Source organism: Trachymyrmex cornetzi, unplaced genomic scaffold (genome assembly GCF_001594075.2).
Source record: "Trachymyrmex cornetzi isolate Tcor2-1 unplaced genomic scaffold, Tcor1.1 scaffold396, whole genome shotgun sequence".
Taxonomy (NCBI): Eukaryota; Metazoa; Arthropoda; class Insecta; order Hymenoptera; family Formicidae; genus Trachymyrmex; species Trachymyrmex cornetzi.
In genome coordinates this window covers 1252458-1274006 of record NW_017298703.1, presented here as the reverse complement: position 1 = coordinate 1274006, position 21549 = coordinate 1252458, and the positions used below count along the sequence as shown (strand labels likewise).

General features: G+C 29.2%; 1 protein-coding gene and 1 pseudogene across 1 annotated transcript; both read right to left on the bottom strand.

The window, feature by feature from the left end:
- Positions 1 to 715: 715 nt before the first annotated feature.
- On the bottom strand, positions 716 to 8278 carry LOC108764137 (glutamate receptor ionotropic, kainate 2-like; annotated as a pseudogene).
- A 1893-nt stretch (positions 8279 to 10171) lies between these two features.
- Positions 10172 to 21312, bottom strand: LOC108764145 (glutamate receptor ionotropic, kainate 2). The gene is made up of 16 exons (XM_018512219.1): positions 21166 to 21312; positions 19091 to 19187; positions 18464 to 18622; positions 17737 to 17927; positions 17201 to 17358; positions 16434 to 16575; positions 15651 to 15953; positions 14946 to 15368; positions 14757 to 14841; positions 14363 to 14639; positions 13811 to 14009; positions 13023 to 13165; positions 12811 to 12893; positions 11813 to 11928; positions 11572 to 11721; positions 10172 to 10523 (listed from the first exon to the last, which is right to left on the bottom strand). The coding sequence occupies exons 2-16, from the start codon at positions 19173 to 19175 to the stop codon at positions 10347 to 10349; spliced, it is 2691 nt and encodes an 896-aa protein (XP_018367721.1). The 5' UTR covers positions 19176 to 19187; positions 21166 to 21312; the 3' UTR covers positions 10172 to 10346.
- Between the last annotated feature and the right edge of the window lie 237 nt (positions 21313 to 21549).

Below are 21549 nucleotides of genomic sequence, written 5' to 3'. Positions count from 1 at the left end.
CGCGTCTAGTAATATGTTAGACAACCCCATTATTTGTTCACTTACCAACTTGAGTTTCATTAAGAAGAATTTTCACGGAGCTCTTCTCTACTATGCATGTCCACGAGAATCGATTGCCACAATTTAACGTAGAGAGAAACATTTCTTGTTCGTCGATAACATGAGAAGGTGAATCGATCGTTATGTCATAGGCTGAGAAATGTAAATTTCCGACTCGAATTGCTCTCGCGTAAACTGACGCTCGTATATGTAACATTTTACGACATCGGAGGATACATATAAATAATCGCTTGTTTGACCGGCGTTAAAGTGTAACGTAAAATTTTATCATTCGGATGGTAACGCATTTCTTCTCGTTGCGCGATTTAAAAGCGCTATATAATTTTCAGGGACGTTCGATCGCATACGAAGATTTTCTTACGTATGTAATGCGACGGTTTGCCGTAATCGTCCGATTACGGTTTCATGCGAAGCATTTACTAGCGAAGCACTTATTTCCTGCGTTATTTCAGTTTGCCCTAGCGCCGCTAGTAATCATTAAAATACATTCCCAGAAATTGCGTGATATTTTCGAATCTCTTCGTTTCAGTTCCGCTAAAGCCAGCAATATCGTGTCATATAAATAATACTGTAATCAAGACAACTTCGTGATAATTTCTATTTTGTTGGATTTATTATATAATCTTTTATAGCTTGCTATGAAAATGACACGTATTTATAAAGAACCGGTGCTGTCGCTTTTATTCGTTCCAACGGATTTTTTCTTTCTTTTGATGATTTTTTTGTTACTGCATTTGATTAAAAATTTTAACATTTCTATGAGTTCTCCTGTAAAGGATATCTGTAAAATGTAATTTTTATAGCTTATAAAATAACTTCGTAAAACAAACATAGAAATTATCATTAAATATATAATTACGTCATGTTTGATTGCGATGTTTTGAATATTGCAGAGAAATGTCCATCCGGCAAAGATATAAGACACTGCAAAGCCGCTTATCATAATTGAAAATACTCCACCGACATTCTCGAAATTCAATGGTTTCACTTGAACTTTCGCCGTTTCTTATAAAAATCAAAATTTTAATAATGATAGTTTTCGATGCTTACATCTTTGGCAAAACGATCATGGTTTAAATTGTCGCGTGTAAGATTAAAGTTTGTGGAGACTAAATGTAAATTTTTCCTTGGAAGTTATCTTGCGTAAAATTTATCCAAAGTAAATTTCTTCCTCAATCTTGAAGTAAGCGTACACGCTTCGGCTTTAACTTTGGCTTACTTACTTATCAAACGCGCGCAAGCACTCCTGAGCCGCTATGTCGTCTTTACACGTACGAACTAAATCGGCGAAGTTTAACTCAGTTCAACTATAAATGTAGTCTAATAAAGGCAAACATAAAATACTCCATTTGTATGTTTGATCTATTCGTATAATTAAGCAAAAGGAAAAGAACCAGATAGAAGATGAGATAGAAAGTTAAGAATTAATAAGAATAAATACAATAAGTGAATGAAAAGAAAAGATTTTGAAAGTTAATAAAAAATTTGTGTAATTATTTTAGAAACAAAATAAAAAGAATTATGACTAATTTTCATTATATATTTATGTAGATAGCTTATTATATGTATATAGTAAGCGGACGATTTGTAGTCTATTCAGTAATAAATTTTTTAGGTTTAGGCTTGAATAATATTTTATACTATGTATTATAAGGTCACTAATTTGTTCTGATAAGATCTAATTGTGTGTGGATTTTTTAATTTCTTTATGATATTTATGCAGCTAGGAAGTATTTTAAATTCTTTGACTTGTCTCTTTTATGAATAAACTATTTTTATATAAAAAAAGTATATTAGAAATATATCAATACAGAACTCGGCGAGAATTGCACATTTCGGTCGATTTTTAGCTTAATTTCTCATCTCTTACCTCATCAACCAATGCGCAGTCTAAACGCCGATCGGCAATATTCAAAATATTTTTTAATCGTGTTCTTTATTATATAATTTTTATTTCAAAATTTATAGACCACACCGTGTATTAAATAAGATTATGCAGCTTTTGACTTAATCTACGTGCCTTAATCTTCTTGCTATAATACAACATGAGTATAATGTGAGAATAGATATCGTACGTCGCACGTATCACCGCCTCGTTCTCTTTCCACCATTTGTTTCGTAACTCGCCGATCACACTATTTTCCTGCAGCTTTAAGGCCGCAGCACAGACTTTTGCATAACGCATAAGGCATAGTGCATAAGCGAATCAACCAATCAGAGTCCCTTATTTCCAGCCCCATTTCTCGTTCTGTAGATCTTGCATAGCGCATAAAGCATAAGACACAAGACGTCGAAAAATCCATAAAGACGAACTTTTTATGCTATGCAGACATCTTGGGGTCGATTCTGTATCTTCAAACAAGGTGAAAATTACAAAAGTAAACAAATTTACTAGGTGTTGACCAATGAAATTATCGTTTTAGACATCCCAGATATAGGAATATGACTTATTTACAAAATTATATAATATAATGATATTGTATAATTATATAATATTATCTTATTTCCAATTGAGACATTCCAAATAGTACAAGCTTATGTACAAGCTTGTGCTTTGCTACACGTTACGCTATGCGTTATGCATTATATCTTATGCATTACGCAAAAGTCTGTGCTGCGGCCTTTAGTACATAAATTTGTGCGATAAGGTTGTAAAAATTATTTTATTAAAACAGTTAAAATCACTTTCATTTAATCGCAAAAATTTGTATAACATGCACAAAATTGAGAGTAGTTGGCAATAATATAATAATTTGTCACAATTATTGCTGTTGTATTATGATTGAATCATCAATCTTTATCTCATTGCTGTCCCGTAGCCTTTGGCGTCTAAAAGTTCACCGATTCGCGTCATATTATAATATCTATGTTTAATATACTCAATTGACGAGAATTCAATAAAATATGCATAATTTTCGTGCTACCTTTCATAAGCCTCGTTACTTTTCATAAGCACCTCGTCAGCATGAGTCTTCATGTAATTGTATATAATCGCATATGGTTCATACGTGGAATCCTGCAAAACGAGATTGACTGCTTCGAGCTACCAAGCATTTCCATAAGTAATAACACGGAATATGCACTATTTTAATTAATAGTTATCAACTATCACTGTTTCTTCCTTTTGTGAATCATATCACTCACCTCAGAGAATGAGAACATCGCTATTAATTTTTGCGCCATACTTTTCTGTTGATTAGCCATTTCTTCCGTCACTTGAAAAGACCACACGACGAACATAATTTCATGGATAACGCAGCTGCCAAATTGGCGATATACATTGTTACAATTGTTACAATGATACAATGACAATCAGAGTAAAGAATCACCATGCAACAGCTAAAGTTCTCGTTGAAATTCCTTTGAAATGTATACCACAATTTTTGTTTATTCCATTGTTTATTTTAAGGGCAAAGGTACACTACAGGCAAAGTATTGGTCGATTGTTTTATCGTTTATAAAAAACAATTAAAATTATGTCATATCTACGTAATACATATAATGTATTTTACATACATCGCTAAAAAACATTCTCACCGTAATAAACATTTTTAAACAATATCAAATATTGTACATTCCCGAAAGAATGTTTTAGTTACGGAAAAAAAACATGAGATTTATTATTACTTATTTTAGAGTGAAATTTCGTTCCAAAAGACTGAAAATTGAGCCAGTCTTTGAAAAAGAATGGAAAATTTTCACTCTTTTGGAGTGAGATTTTTACTTGTTTGTCATGAAATTCACTTAAAAAAAATGAAATCTCACTCCAAAGTGAAAATCTGCCAAAAAAGTGAATTTTTCAAGAATAAAAATATTTGCATTTTTTTAAAAGACTGGTTTAATTTTCATACTAAGAAATTTAGAAAGAGAGTAGAATAACATCAAATATCATATATATCTATAAATTGAATATTATTTTTCAAACGCTGTTTAAATTCTATGCTTTGGCTAATCATAGGGATTTACAAATCCCTTGACTTGTTTACAAACGATTGGTCTGCAGATAAATTAGAATAAAAGCTAATTATATATACGAAGTGGATGACACTTATTAATCGCGCTTATCATAATCGATTCTGTGAGACGTATGCAAAAACCTGCAATGACATGAAGTTTTGTGCGCTCAAGAACTTGTTTGATTTCATGTAAGAAAAACATTCTCAAAGCACACTCTGTAGACGTTGGCAAGCTAAAGTGGATATCGTCTCACTTGGGTGCAAATCCGGTAGAAGACTTCAGGATAGCTCCGATCACTAGAAATGGAGTATTTGTCAAGATGAAGGGTGTTTCCAATACTTCCGCCTCTTTGATGCACGGATATGGATTTGTCCATTCTATACGGACCAGTTTTCCAATTACAAATAATAATGCTGTCACGGCGATGTACGCTCCGATCACACGTACCCAAACGTCTTTCGAAAATAGTCTTAGAAAGGAGTAAACCTGGAAGGGTCTTTGATGGTATCCTGTACAGAACGCTTATACCTGAAATATTGTTTCATCCAAACATAAATGTTGAAATCTCAGTGTATACTCTATACTTGTCGATTATATTACGAATATATTACCACGTTTTTATCTAAGTTCATAAACGGATTCGTAAAATCTATAACGTTTTCTCTCGCCGCCGTGATCGTCAGATCTGTGATCTGACTAAATCTACTTCCTTTAAGATCAAATAAAAAAATCCAGCGTGTTATAAAAAAATTTCTATGGAAAATACTAGGTATGTGATAAAATCAATATTCGGTTTTTTATCGATTTATGTAGGTCTTTGTACCTTTTTTTTTATGTCTTTTTGAGTTATTAGATTATAAAATGGAAAAAAAGATAAAAATGTCTTTCGAAAATAGTAATTTAAAATACATTTAATTTTGTATTAACTATGAAATCAATTTTTGAAAATAAATAGAAATTATCAAATTCTATCGACATATCTATGAAAAGGCAACTGTTTTATCGGTATAAGAAGCTACAACGTGTTCTCGTATTGTGTACATGATGGAAGGTAGCAGCACTATTCATGTACGAAGTCGACTCAATATATGATTTGTATGAAATAAAATTGAAACACGCGGAAGAATTTCATCGACTTACACCAGCGATTATTTTTTCCAGCATTTCATCCTACTTCTTAGTTACATTATTAAATGATCCGTAAGCTTTGTCAGTCTGGACTTCAAATATATAATTAAATCTTAGTATCTTGCTCATTTTTTGAATTATATCTATCACGAATTCGTATCGATAATTTCTAATTATTTCAGAGGATGATTCTTTAAGCATCTCATACGGCTGCATCTGGAATGTATTCCAATTTAATTTATTTTAGAAACAATTATTATTTAATATATAAAATGAAAAAATTAATGGCATAAATAATAAAGTAAATTTTTTAAATTAATTCTAACTGTTACTCTCTTCCCCTTAGAAAAAAATGTATAATTCATTCAGTCTAGATCGATAAAGTATACAGCACAAAGTAATAAAGACAAAATAGTCACCACATGCAGTATTGTAAATAAATCAGCAACATTATAACGTTCAACCAGTAACATATACAAACGTTACAGTAATATTGTTATGGCTTCTATGCTGTAGCGGATCTTATTAATAATATTTATTCGGAATTATAGTATTCTGTTAGTAAATTGATAATCAATTTAATATATTGATGCTAATAAACATCTTTTATAAATAATGTTACTGTATCTTATGAACCTACAAAAGTTGCGATTATTACTGGAAAATATTCATTAAATATAATGCTAACTTGCATCTTATAAAATCTACCAGAAAATACATTGCGAAAAATATTACCCTAGCCATTGAGTGACAAAACTGACATCGTTAAAATTGATAATAAATTTTTTTCATTCAATTACGTGCTATTATTTCTGGAACGTGTAACTTACTAAGCGTGCCACTTATATCAACACATTATTATTTTAAATTATGATTTTAATTAACAACAGTAAATAGATGTTTTATTTCCTTAATAATTTTGTTTTATATTACGAAAGAAAAAGTTTTGTTTTTATTTTTCTTTGACAATTATTATCTTGGTTAATTATTAACGTAATATTTAAATGAATATTTGGAACATACTAGCGATATCAGGACGAGAATATTCTTTTCACGTCTGCTCCGGGGATTCTGTATTCCGGTTTCCATTGAAAACCAAAATTCGTTTTCCATTCACCGATTTTATACAATCCTTCATTTCCTAGATTTACAATATCTAGTTGGAATTCGTTTCGGAATCTAGTCGTATCGAATCTTATCATACCGTTTAATCCGTGTATTTGCTCCTATAAGTAATTCAAAAATGTATTATACGTACATTATACAGTGCCTTCTTGATATTTTCCAAAAGATATCCATGGTTTCACCAACACTTTATTTACTATCTATATGTATAGTGTTTTGCATTATTATAAAAAACAGCACATTTTTCAATAAAATAAATAAGAATTAGAAAGATGAAATTATTTATAATTAATGAAACCGTATTTTAGTTATTTAGAAATTATAGAGTATTCTAAATTGTTTCTAAATTAATTTTAAACATGTACGTATATTATAGAAAAGATTAATATATTTAATGTTAATTTGCTATAAACGATAATTGCACATACATTTCGCATATAATTACTTAAGCTGAAACGGTGCCCTCAAATTCCCATGTAGTTGCAAAACAATTTTTTAAGATTTCCCTTGGCGCTTTTGCGAAATCGTACATAACCGCGTGCGAAAAGTTGTTCTGTATCATAAGCAAGTGCCGCTTCCATCTTTAAATGGAAACCGTTTGTCAAGTTCCAATTAAGAGACCGAGATTGGAGGGTATATCGAACAATTAAGCTATCTGGGTCAATTAAACGTACACCCATTAAATTTACTCCGGAATATTGGTAATGTTTTAAATCCAAAGTTTGCAGGTCCTAATAATCAAACGTGTGTTAAGTTATTGCCGCTAGATGTATTCACGAATTAAATAAGATTTAAGAAATTTATACACACACACAGTTAAATATATATATTTAATTCTTGAATACATTTTATTATTATTTTAAGTACAATGACAATAAACATATCTTATTTTGAGTACATAAGATTTTTTGTTAGAAATTTTTTTTAAATTGTAATTTTTTAATATTTGATTTTTTATCATTTTGATATATTTTTCGACAATTGCGCTAATTAAGCGAAATGTTAAAAAATTATTATTGAGGACTTTATTTTACCAGAGAAGTAATAATTATTGTATATTTCTCTGACATTATTCCAACTTGTAGTGCTTGTTTGAGAACAGATGCAAGAATATTATATGAACAGTTGATTATGATATTTCTCTGTCCAGACATCTTAACTTCTTTTATAGCTTGTCTGCAAATAAATCATCTTGTCAATTTGGATGGTTCGTGTCTTCAGAAAAATTCTCGACAATAGCTACGTATCTGACTATGACGTTCGCTTCATATCCATATAGTCGTAAATCATGCGATACTTTCTGACGTTTATTACTATGGGACTAAATAATGACACAAGTGCATAATAACTTTGTTTAACAAACATCGCTTGCACCTACACTCAGACTCGTATGAAGAACGACCTATTTGTATGGTTCGCGTACGCATACCTAAAATTTAGTTCGTTACCTAAATGGAACACCATCGCGAAAATGGTATTCATGTTTGGCAACTGGAGCAGGCGGTTTATGTGTATCAGGTCATTCGCATTGTTGTAAAGTACTGCATATTCTTTCCATTTGTATTCTTTCATTAAAACGATAATGATAACGAATTATTTTTCTAAAGTAATTTTCCCAACTTTGATAGAAAATATTAAGTTAATTCTGCGTTAATTCAAGTGCAAAAGAAAAATTGTATACCTATGTTTGCTATTTGGAATGCATTCTTGTTGATTTTTTCTGTTCTTAGTGTTAACAACACGTTCCTCACGCGATTGATTGCAATTATGTTCTTATTTACCGCTTTAATTAATATTTCAAACACTTTTTGAATCATTTCGTTGCTGTCGAACAAACCACCTGCGATTATTCAATTTCATCGATACGCTGGGTTAGTTAATTCTGCTTTTGCCCGCATATGTTATTGTTTACGAGAAACATAGCAAGCTTACCGATTGGTATCTTCCTTGGAAATCCCAAAATATTGGGTATACATACAACAGTGATGTATAGAAGCAGCATTTCTCGGCCATTCTAAAAGAAGCGTTCTAATAGCAGCGCAAAGTAAATGGTACAGAGTATGCTAGTAAGGAACTTTCCATCTCTTTAAAAGTAGACATTTAATTGTTTTTTATTTAGGTAGATTGAAATTAAATTTGTTTTTGTCTGTTATTGTCATTGCATTAGTACCATTTCTCCGCCATCTTAGATGATTTAAAAATCTAAACATGCAAGCGCACTAATGTAGTATACATATACATATAACTAGTGTGCGATATATTTAGATACTTCTGGTCTCACTGTGCTAACGTACTCTGCAACAGCTTCTCTCAATTTATTTGCTAAAAACAACTGTTGGATGGTTCACTGACAGTCTTTAAGAGTTGTCATTGATATGGATTCGTTTTTTAGGTATTAATTTCATAATTTTAAATATAAATTTAAATACTTTGTAATGTGCAGTATATTTTATTTATTCTAAATAAAACTTTTGAGAGACGTCATAATTTGTTCAAAAAATACATTTTAATCAATAATTTCAAATGTTTACTAAATACCTGTACGATTGAAGTACATTTTAAATATAGTTTAGCAAACTTAACAGATTTTTGTGCTATTTAAAAAAATAATTTGTATCTATTAACGGATCTATTTCGTTTTTACAATTTGCAATTTTACTAAATAAATTTTTTCACGTATATAATTAATTACATATTTATGAGAAGGAAATCAATGTTGTTTCAATCATTATATGGTAGCATTCTGAAAATGTAAATTCATCTTCATAAAATTTATTTTATAAAAATACTTTCTTTTTTATTTAGTTCTTTTCTTAATTGAATCTGTTATTTTGTTATATTGCATAGTATTATTCATAGTTTAATTAATAAGGGTGCAATTAATATATTTAATGTATTTCTATTTTTCCATTACAATAAAACTTTAAATAAATTTAATGTGATATGAATCTGTTTATCATTCGTGCGGCACGTTGCTAAAGTAAAATTCAAGCGGCACACTTGCATTGGAAAGTGTGTTAAACTTTTCCTTTAATACGAGGAAACAAACCATTTTCGAATTATAGAGCAATGGAATACTGGTTATAATAGTTTCAGAGATTTACGTGACAGTTTCACCGATATGTAAATATCCTTCTTTCACGTCTATGTAAAAACCACTTCTGTTATTTGTTCATTTGAATTTGTAGATTAACAAAATTGAACGATTATGAGATTATTCGCATGATTAATTGTAGATACTTATTGCAGATTATTGGCAATATTGAAAAGAAATATTCGGAGTGTAGAAAATCCTCTGTCACCTGTTATATACACCGTGAGCCATCCGACGCTATCAGAGCCGGCGGTTACACTATCATAGTTACTAGTTGACTATTTCAATCACATGCAAAAGCCTACAAAGTAAGTAATAGATTATATCTTTTCATATATTGTTTGCATGATCATCGTAACTCGTTGCACTTAGATGGATCTCTTTCTAAATTAGGCTAATTTCTTACAGAAATCTAATACTGACTTCCAATTTATTGTTGGAAAATATTAATAAATTATTTTTCTGGAGTACTAAAACACTGAATAACAGTAATAATTAATGACTGTTTTTCAATATTAAATTAGTCAGTATTAAATGCTTGTAAGAGATCCTGAATTTGATTTGTTTTATTCTCTTAAGTGGTATGAGTATGAGGAAATAAAATTATGCAAGAAGATTAATTTTTCTAATAATGTTAATTCACTATTTTATTTTATCATAACCATTATTTTTCATGCAAAGATTTGTTGCTACTATTTTTTCTTCTAATACTTCTATTACTTTTATCTGCAATTAATGTATGAAGGGAATGAAATAATGCAATTTTTTTAAAGTAAATTTGTTGAAAAGTATGTATCATATACTATATACTTTTTATAATTCCTTTATTTAACACACAAATGCTCTGAAATGTTTTCATGTTAGTTTAACATTTAACGATTCAACTCATTAGCTCCTGAGCCATTGAGAACTAGAAAGTATTAAATCTGTGTAAATAAAGAGCCTTTTTATTATTCGGGATTTGCTCCGTCATTATTTATTGTCAATTATTTGGTGACGTTCTTATTACTGTTGGTACAAATCCGTATGGAGGAGTACATCCTCTTGTACTGTTATTTTCATTTTTGCTGGATGATTCACTTTTTTTTCGTACCTGTTTAGAGCCACTGCATTTCGCGATAAATTTTAGTTCATTTACTAATTCTTCCATAAAAGGTACCTATAAAGTAAATAACATACATTATGTATTTGATAAATAAGTCTGAATATGTTATGTGAAAAAATAAGCGATCAGAATTTTTGAATATTTCACGAGGCTATATTTGTAATCGCTAGTTATATAATTTATTATCATTTATAATTTAGTTAAAATATGCTAAGTTCACAATTATTAAATCAATAAATGTTTTTGGAATTATCGTCACAATGTTGTTATGATGATATTAATTTAAATCGCTATTTTACAAGTAAAAGTACTTAAGTGATACACTCCAATTTGTTTTAAATTTGGCACAAATATAGAATTATATATAAAAAATGTTTTATTTATCTTTTTTTATTTTGGTCCATAAACTGTTTTAAAGACATATACTATCTTTTCAATTTTCATCCTCTTTTCATCTATAAGTAAAATAATAACATATAAAAAACGAAACTGAATATAAAATATAGGTATTTTTTGGATCACTGATTATGATATGGAATCAAATTTGTAAAATTGTTCATTTAAATAAAAAATGTGAATAAATTAGTAAAAAGATTGAAATAAAGTATTGTAACATATGTTTAAGAGTTATTTGCATACATGATTTTAAACATAGCGTCAATTTTTTAAAATTTGTTTGCTAATTTGTTTAAATATAATGTTTTTGTATTTAAGCAAATAATTTTGCAAATTGGTTTTTTATTTGTAATTAGTGATTCAAAAAACTCTTATTTGTTAAATTTTATTTTTCTTTATTATCATTTTATTGATAGATGATAAGAGAATAGATGAAAATGGAAGAGACAATAAAACCGCTTATATGTATATGGACCAAAATGGAAAGACAGGTAAAAAATATTTTTCGTAGGTCTATATTTATGTTAAATTTGAAAGAAATTGGAGTGTATTGTTTGAAAAGTTATTTGTCAGTTTTTTAAATTAATTTTGATTATTTTGTTATCTTTGTATTAAAACCATATCGCTTTCAGTATATTCGATACATTTTGATAGAAAGCGGTACGATTGTGATATATTGTGTTGTAAATAAGAATAGTCTGCTTACATTTTCTCGAATGGATGTTCGGGCAACATCCCAAAGTAATTCAAACATAGTATATACGCAGGATAAGGCAACGCCTACGGTGAGTACTAAGAATACGCCACCTACATTGTCAAGACCTAGTCGTTCCGCTGAACCCCCTCCAGCGCTTTCCTAAACAGCGATGCATGACAAACAAATTAGATGAATATGATGTACACGTTTTATGCATATATAATAAAAAAAATCACATTTATATACTCACCGTACATTTGCCACCACCTCTTTTTTGTGTCCACCATTTGGTCTTTATCTGTTGGATAATGCCGCGTTCCGATAACATTAATACAGCAGAATTTATGTTGTGTAGATATGGCGAATCTGTAACAATATTTTATATGATAAAATTGATACCGCATTAATTTATCTCTCCAACATATTTACATTCTAGAAAACATGATCATGGTAAAATGATCGAAATGTTTGTAATTTAATGATGTTTTATTGAGTATTAACATAATAGATTCAGCCTTGGTTTCTTTAGCCCTGATTTGTTTAGTTAAATTTATATTCTGGAAAAATGTACGATAGGTAATATTCCTTAACTACAAGAAAGAATAATAATTGTCGTTATTTGTATGATCGTAGTATTGTCATTGTTTATAATTTTGCAACATAATACCTTTGTAATCGGTAAGAGATTTTACAAAAAAAGGTAATATCTTTGTAACCGATAAGAAATTTTCGAATGTTAGTGATTATATTTTAGAGTTGTGTAAGTCATCTCTTTTAGATATTTATTTAGTGAATACATTATTAAATAATAAATAAATATTTAGCACAAACTGCATTACTCCTATATATTACATCTGATTGTATTTAAATCCACCTTACGATTTTTACTTTTAAATATTGTCAAACAGCAGAAGAAAAGGAAAGACGTAGTGACATCTAATAGAGCAAAATAAACGGTGTCTTTTGTAATGTTTCTTTATTATTTGATTATTAAAATATATTATATTAGTAATTCAATATGTATTATTGCAAATATATATTATACATTTAAATATTTTTTTTGATCATTTTTCAAATTTTCTTTCAATCTTGATAATTTTGTCACATTTAATAATATCGAATTATATCAAATATTAATTGTATGATAAGAAAAAGAAACCAATTTTTTAAATTGTTAAAATATAAAATATTCGACTGTACTTTATTATTACATATAAGTCTATGCAGAGATATTTTGATAAAACTTACACTTTTTCATTGCTATGCCATATCCCTTTTCGTCTAACAGTCCTCCTACTTGCGTGACATCACAATTTCTCTCTGTCATATATCTAGAGCAATATACATGTATGTATAATAATACGTATATGTACAGGTATATAAATTAAAAATATGAAATATATATTTAAACAATATTAATTAACAGAAATATATATATAAATAACATATTTAATAAGTACTCAATTGAAGCAGATTCCATAAGAAAAGCGTAATCTTCATTTTTTACTTTGTTTAAACCATCGTCATTTTCTGCGACTAGTACATCGTTCTCATTTTCCATCATGTATTTGTACATTTCCGCATATATTGAGATATTGCTTCCCTTGAAATTGACAAAATCTTTTCAAAAAATTGAATTATAGAATGCGTCTTACACATTCATCATGCTTATTTTTGAATTCTATGCATTTATGTGTATTACTCTAAATTATTTCTTTCTCAGAAATACTAATATATATTAATAATATTTTGTAGACTTTAATTAGTCGGAGTACTATTACTTTAAACCTGTTTTCTGTTATTTAATAGAAAAAATTGTTAAATGTACAACAAACGCTGATAATATAATGCTAATAATTGTATGAAAAATTATTAAATTAAGTTACAACTAAGTATAATTGCTTTGCTAATATTATTTCACTCATACATATTATTAAAAGCTATTTAACTAATTATGTTAACTATTTAACTAATTGTGTCGCATGCAGGATTAATTACTATTGTGTTTATAACAAATTACTATATGTGTTGTAAAAATTATTATTGGAATTTTTTCTCATTAATAAATTTACAAATAATATGAGACGAACAACACAGATGATAAAAAGAGAAAATAGTTATTTGAATTAACAACTTACGTTTGAGATTAATCTTGTATAATACGCATTATAAAAATAATGAACTTTTTTGAACGTTTTGAAAAATTTATCGCTACATACGTAATTACTCTTATTAAGGTATTACTTACTCCGAAAAAATTAAGCGTGGCTCCTTTTCTTTTTGCGCCATATTTGATAGTTTTTTTTTTTACTAATTCATCAACATTATCAAAAGGCGATGTTACAGTTTCTACAGTTAGAAACGCCGCTAGATTGGCTGTATAACTTGACACCATTATGAGACAAAAGAACCACCAGCAGCTTGCAACCATTCTTGTTGAAATGCCACTATAAATATTTTAATTTAATTTTTATTTTTATAATATGTATATAAACTTTTTGATTTAACTTATATAAAATTTTCAAAAACTAATAAATATAATATTAATGAAAATATAATACGAATTTAAAGTATAAGATTGGTTGAAGCAAAGAATAGATAAACAGGAACCTGTGTAATCTAAAAATTATATGTGTTCGTGTTTCAATCAATTATTTAACAAATGCAATACATATTTTTTGTATTTTTGACGTAAGTATTTAAACATTTCACCTTTGAGATAGCTCATTCAAGATAAATCATTTATTAATATAAGCATTTATTAATATAGTAACAATTGAGAAAATAATTTTTCACTCACATGGGTGCTATCTCGCTACCTTGTTGCATAATGGCGCCTATCGCAAACCAAAAGGCATTCTTAAAGGAAAATTGATTTTCAAGTTCTTCGGGTTCTTCAATGCAAGGGTAAGGATTGCTCCATTCCGCAGGACATATTCTCCCAATTATGTAAAGTAACAGTGATACTATCACGTAAGCGCCAATCAAATAAATCCAGACGTCGTTAGAAAATGGTGATAAAAATGAAAATAGACTAGGAGGTGCTTTGGTTGGTCTTTTATATAATATGCTAATCCCTATAAAATTGTATCTTTTAATACGAATAAAATGATTTTATATGTATGCTGATGGTAAAAATTAAATTAACTCTCATTTAGCATATTTACAATAATTATTACTTTAAATTTATTGACCTAAATTCATAATAGGCGTTGTAAAGTCGAAATAAGTTGCCCGTTGCGATGTAATAGTGAGATCCGTGATGGCCAGATCTGCTTCCTAAAAGAGCATTACATCTTCGATTTATAGATCTCGTTATGTTAATACAAACTTTTTGTTTATATTTTATTACTTGATTATATTCCTCGACATTCAATACTAACATCAGCCATAATTTTTCCAAGCATACCAGACCACGCTCCGTCTTTCATAGATCCATAATCGCTTTCCACTTGCAAGGTGTAATTAAATTCAAGTATCTGACTAATTTCTTGTATAACGTCGACTGCGAAACCTTCATAACGCTCATTACCGCTCAACGTGATCATCGATTCTTTTATCATGCCATAAGGATGCGTAAGTGATATTAAAACTATAAATGTCTTATTTTGTATGTTCAGTTTAGGAAATTCTGATTTTTGAGTACCGACGTCTGAAAGCCACTCAATATTTTCCCCTGCTGTACTATTCCATTCACCAATTTTTATCAGACCATTTTCAGTCAAATGTACGATATCCAATTCTATGTTACTTCGTAAACCGTCTCTATCAAATTTGACAAGACCCGTTAAGCCTCTTGTTTCAGTCTAAAAGTGAAACAGCACGACAAGAATTACTTTATAATAAAAGAATTACTGAACAAATAATTAATTTAAAGACAAGAAATATTTATCATAATTGATATCAATAGAATTTATTGAATTAATTTTATGATATAGCAATTTCTATATTTTTTACTTATTAATGTTCTTTAAGAATGGCAATTGATGCCAAACAAATTTATGTGTGTATATAATACAATTTGATTATAGTATTTGATATATTAGAAATATATAAAATATTAAAATTAAAGCATTTTTTTGTCTTACCGATCGCATAAAGTTGCTTAAACTCAGTCCATGTTCCCACCTGCTATTACCATCGCATAACAATTTCTTGATATTGCCCTTTGTAGCATCCTTCAATTGTTTGAAAGCTCTCGCAAATAATTGAACTGCATCGTACATGAGCGCATGTTCAACTCGCAGCTGCGAAGGATCGTCTAGACCCCATTCGTTCTTATGCCTGTTTACGATTTGTAGCACAGTCGGATTTTCTGGATCGATCAGACGAATGCCAGTGAAATTAACACCAGAAAACTGATATGGCTCTAAATCCAAAGTTTGCAGATCCTGATTGCAATATACATTTATTGGCATATATTATGTTTAATTGTTGGATTTTTCGGATTATACGCGCGTTAAACTGTTACTCGTAATTTAAATGTCATACAAAATTAAAAATTCAAATAATCAATTAATAAAGTTTGACAAATTGATATTTAATGCATTTGTAGTATTAATGAATACATTGAATCAATCGTTAAAAATTTCTAGAATCATTTGCATATATCAGTTTTATAATTTTACAATTTTTAATAAAAATTTTTATTTATTATATGTATGCAATAAAACTTTAGACTTCACTAAATTATCTTCTGCTAACAAGTATTACCATTGCACCATTCATATATTTTTTACAGAATATGAATTTTTATCGAAAGTACAGTTTATACTTATGGTGTATATTTTAAGCGCAAAATTCTGTTACAAAATAATTTTAATTATTATTATTCTATAATTTTATAATAACTTGTGCAAGTGTTTTCTTACCAGTGAGGTGACAATGACTTTGTACTTGTCGGATAAAATTCCAACTTGTTGAGCCTGCTTCAGAACCTCTTCGAGAATTTCGTATGAACAGTCGATGATAATATTTTCTATGTTTGATGCTTTAATTTCTTGCATTGTTTGCCTACATAAGATTCGATACCAAGCTGTACAATTAACTAACTTTTTCTTTCAAAACATTTTTTAATTAATTAAATTCGCCGATCTTTCTAGTCTCACTTAATAATTTTCGGCATAAGTGTCATTCATTGAAAGTTATCTAGCTGTCTTATTTGATTGAAAAAAGTCTAAACGTCTGAATATTTGAAAAGTGTCCTTAATATGAAATTAAAAAATATTCATATGTTTATAATAATACTCATATGTTTATAATAATATATTAGACAATTAAAAAGACTAATGTTGGAACAATAAGCAAATAATAGGCATATTTTTATGTTTATAAGAATTATTAACAATTGTCATAATAAAATAAAATATAATCAGAAAAGCTACGAGCCAAAACAAAACAAATTTTAATACACATATGATATAGTTGACATTAAGTAAAATAAAAGTAAAAACAAAATAAAAATATGTCTACATCAAACTAAAAATATGTCTTTAAATGATACGGGGGCATCACTTTAGGAGACCTATATCAGTATCGGCGACTTTCCTCTAAATATTAGCAAGAAGACGTAATTTTTCTGTCATTGTAGGATTGAAAAATCTTTGATACTTATTTGCAAGATTAAATATTTGTATACCTGTAATTTGGTTCATAGCCTAAATGATATATAAATACAGAACTGCCATGTGCGTCCCATCGCTTCAGTAGGAGACGCAAGCGAATCAGACTATCAGTGTTCTCATACAGTATTGCAAAGGATTTCCATTTCAACTCTGTGACTAGTTGATTATAAATCTGTAAAAATTTTGTTGATGATCATTATTATGTCACTATTATAGGAACGCATATAAAATAAAAATTAAAATAAGGAAAGGTTAAATAAAAAAATTATAATAATTAGAGAGGACACAAAAAATATTAAAAGACATATGTCACTGTCCTACTACAGTAATCATAAATAATTTGTTAACTTTTATTTTTTTGGTTAATGTAGACAAAGATTATATTATTTTTTTACATAAACAAATAATGAATAATTTTCTTCGAGAAAATAATTTTTTTAAATACAAAATTGTTTGTATGCGTATATATTATTGTTTATTGTCCATTTATATTATTTTTCAATTATAGCGCGTATTTAATACGATTAATCTTTCAAACTTCACTACTTACTCTTGATAACGAGTTTACATGCGGATACAAATTCAGACCTATTCCGCGTGGTTGGAAGGATTGGTCAAGATCCTCTCGTACAGAGATGTGTGGTACTTCTATTATATCGCATATACTTTGCACGTGCTCGGCAATTACTTTTTCCTGAGGTCCAAAAACACCCACTATTCCCACATCTAGCAGATCGCATACTAAACATTTCGAAAAATAAGTTGTAAAAATACAGTCTTGTAATACAATTCTAAGCTACATTATTTTGATCACACTTTCGGAAAAGTAATTCAATGATTATTTATTATCTAGTATTATCTATTTAGGAAAATTCGTGCTATGTAAAAACATAGATTTTTTACAATGAGTTACGTTTACGTTTTATTTAAACATATAAAATCATAAAATGTAAATTCAAAGATTTTTATATAACGCAGAAACTTACAGCAACATTGCTACAACGTTATAATATTACTGCAATATTGCTGGAGCGTTGCAGTGTTGCTGCAATATTGTTCAGATAATTTGTGCTATATTTGTTTAATAAACGAAAATGTGATCTATATTCAATTCAAAATCATCTATATTTAATTCATTTATTAGATATTTTAGTTCAAGAAGTTTAGCTCAAAATGACATATAAACAGTCAAATATTCAATATTAAATGTGTGATATATTGAATAATATGATTTAATATCAAACACGCATCACTTTAGCATTGACTAGCAGCTTCACCTTTCGATGATACTTCGAATGGGTCTCCTTCAATCTGCTCCGTTTCCGGTATGAAGAATACATTTGAAAGTTCTTGGTCCTCATGTCTATGTTGGTTCACATCTCTTACTGACGATTCGAACATCTGTTGGATCGCTTCATCTTGATCGAATAGCCCTACTGTAAATACATAGCCGGCTCTTTTTAAAATCGAGTTTTACTGACATGACTGAAATAGCTCACAAAATAGCTCTTTCATAAAGTAGTACTCATTAACAGTATGGATGTACAAATCTGACTCAACACGGTTCTTTCAACATATTTCTTTTAATATTTAAAGATTAAACTAGCAATGATATATTAACCCCAACTGTCATGCGCAAAAAAGTTTAATAATAAGAATGCTTGAAAGATTAAATATGTTGTTATATTTAGTGAATATTATAAAGTAATACTTTATTTTTTATAGCAAATATTGATAAACTTTTTAATATTGTAGGGATTGATATTATAAGGATTATACTTGTTTCAAGATTTTAGATATTGTATTGTTTACAGACACTTCATAATAAAACATAAATACGTAAATAATTTTCATATTTTATTCACATTTTATTCGTTAATCACGTCAGTGAACATTTATCTTACCTATCGGAATTTTTTTTGGAAAACCTAACACACATACGTGAGGCAGGAATATCGGCAATAATATCAGTAGAGGCTTGGCCATCATCTTATATTCATTCTGCGTACACACAATGAACAGATATTAAAATGCAGCCTATTGGTGAGCATCTTGACAGGTGCAGATGTGTATCCAACAAAGTCAGATATAAATGGCACATACGTATAGCTAAATGGAAAGGTTTTGAACGAGCACTTAACTAGCCGACGTTATATAAACTAACCAGAAGGCACCGCGCCGCCTGAAAATCACTCTCGCTGCGCATAAATATTTAGACCCGTCTAAAATCAATCTTCTAATATTGAGTTTAGTTATTTGCTTGATGCTTATACTCTTAATAAATCCCTACTGAGATCTATCTCAGAGATTTCTACATTACTCTCTTTTCCGAGTTTATTTTATCTGTTGTGAAAGTAAGTTCTCTTTTTCTTTCTGCTTCTCTATATGTTGTTACAGCGATTCTCAAATCATGTGCCAAAATAAATCAATAATAACATATTTATACAAGAGCGACTTATTAGCTATTTACCATCCTAATTTCTATTTAATTTCCGATGCAAAAATTGTCATATTTCTTTTTACTTATCTAAAAATCCTTGTATAAATATAAACTTTTCTTAACTAAATTTTATTGACCTAAGTAAATTTTATTGACCTAAGTACGTTTTATTGACGCATTTTATTTCAATCAACTTGTTGAATAAAATAGTTAATCATATTAAAATTTTCTTCGCTGTCAAAAGATTATTTCTAAAATAAACTACGTAATTACTTTAACGAAATAATAATTATTTCAATGAAATAAACGCATATCTTCATAATAAAATAAATGCATACCTTTTTCCTTTGAAAATCGTACATCTTTATATATAATTTTATATATAATTATATAATTTTAGACAGTTAATTTTAATTAAATTTTTGTTCAAATATAAATCATGAAAATAATTGCATTAGCTGAAAAAATTATCAATTTACTTTACACTCTTAAAATTTAATCGTCTAAAGTTTTTCTCAAAATAACTCTCTTGTTCTTAATTATTTGATAATAATTAAATATTCGTTTAAACCTTCGATGAGATAAATTTAAACAAGTGTTTAGATACATACTTGTAAATATTAACTTGATTTTATTCTGATCAATAATATCAATTTCGAACGATTAATTTTTTAAAGCTATACGTAAATATTCCTCATTCGCTGGAAACAACCAGCGTCTATCTTGAGAGTACAAATTTTTAGCGACGTCGCACGCATTCGGAGTTCCACGTAGTTTACTGTCATCATGCCAAGTGTACGCAGTCTGGCACGTTCTTTTTCATTCATTCATTCAAGGGTCTCGCTTTCATGTTTATTTATCACGGTGGTTTTGGATATTTCGCAATGTATCGGCTCGTCCACTCGTATTACGCGAAATAAATCATTAAACCCGGCGGATTCCTGCAATTAAAGTTTTTAAATGGTCCAGCATACGATATCGGCACAACTTGGAAAACTAACGAAAATCTTAATAGAACGCATAACCACGTTGATATATTTAGACGCCGAGCATCTCCGCCGCCACTGGTGCTTGTCGCGTTCGCCGTGTGACATAGATTTCAACAGGATACAATCGAAAATATTTTTTTAATAGGAAATCGCCTTGCACGTAATTTTTCTACAAGTTTTAAAAATTAATTTGCTCTATTTTTTTCTGTTCTTTATTTTATACTTACTGTGATATTTGGAAATTTGAGGGAAATTTGAGATTTTTCCAAGGAATATATTAAATGCGCGTAGTACTACGTATCATCGAGTTTGAAAAGACAAACTTGCCCAATTTTCTAGACTTCTCTCTAAACTCGTTTTACTTTAGTCGTTTAAAACTCAATTACTGACTGAATATTCTAGGGGTGAAAGATTTTTTTCGCGAGGGGATGGAAGCATGGAGCGAATTATACGCCAGTTCTAGAGAAGTACGTATCGGGATTTAACTGATAGACGACGAAGAATTGTTACTTCGCGAGAGGATCATCTCTAAGGGCTTACAAGGGCTTACCTAAAAACGTGATGTTGCGACTCGTTCTACTTGGCACGAAACTTTTTGAAACGCTTTACTGAACGAAACTCGCGCGGCACGCGACTCTAAATCCGAACGGCACTTCTCGCGCGGCTCATCTTAGCAGCGCATGCTCTAAACTCCCTTCCCAGATTTCGTCGTGGCGATGAAGAATGCTTGTCGTCTGCGTCGTTGTCGACGGATGGAGTGGGAATCTAATGCGCAATGGTATTTTTAGGGAAACGACAAGAATTGGTCAGCGTCGGTACCATATTACATGCTAACTACGTAGAAATCTAAAATTTTGAAGAATTTTTATATTTTAAGAAACATTTTTTAAATATTGTTCTTGATATATTATAATTAAAAAAAAATTTTTGTTGC

Coding starts and splice junctions, on each gene's coding strand:
- LOC108764145 (XM_018512219.1), bottom strand. CDS start 19,175: ATGATGGCCAAGCCTCTACTGATATTATTGCCGATATTCCTGCCTCAC. Junction 18,623..19,090: donor TCCAAAAAAAATTCCGATAG/GTAAGATAAATG, acceptor ATGTATTTACAG/TAGGGCTATTCGATCAAGAT. Junction 10,524..11,571: donor GAACATCCATTCGAGAAAAT/GTAAGCAGACTA, acceptor TTTACTTTATAG/GTACCTTTTATGGAAGAATT.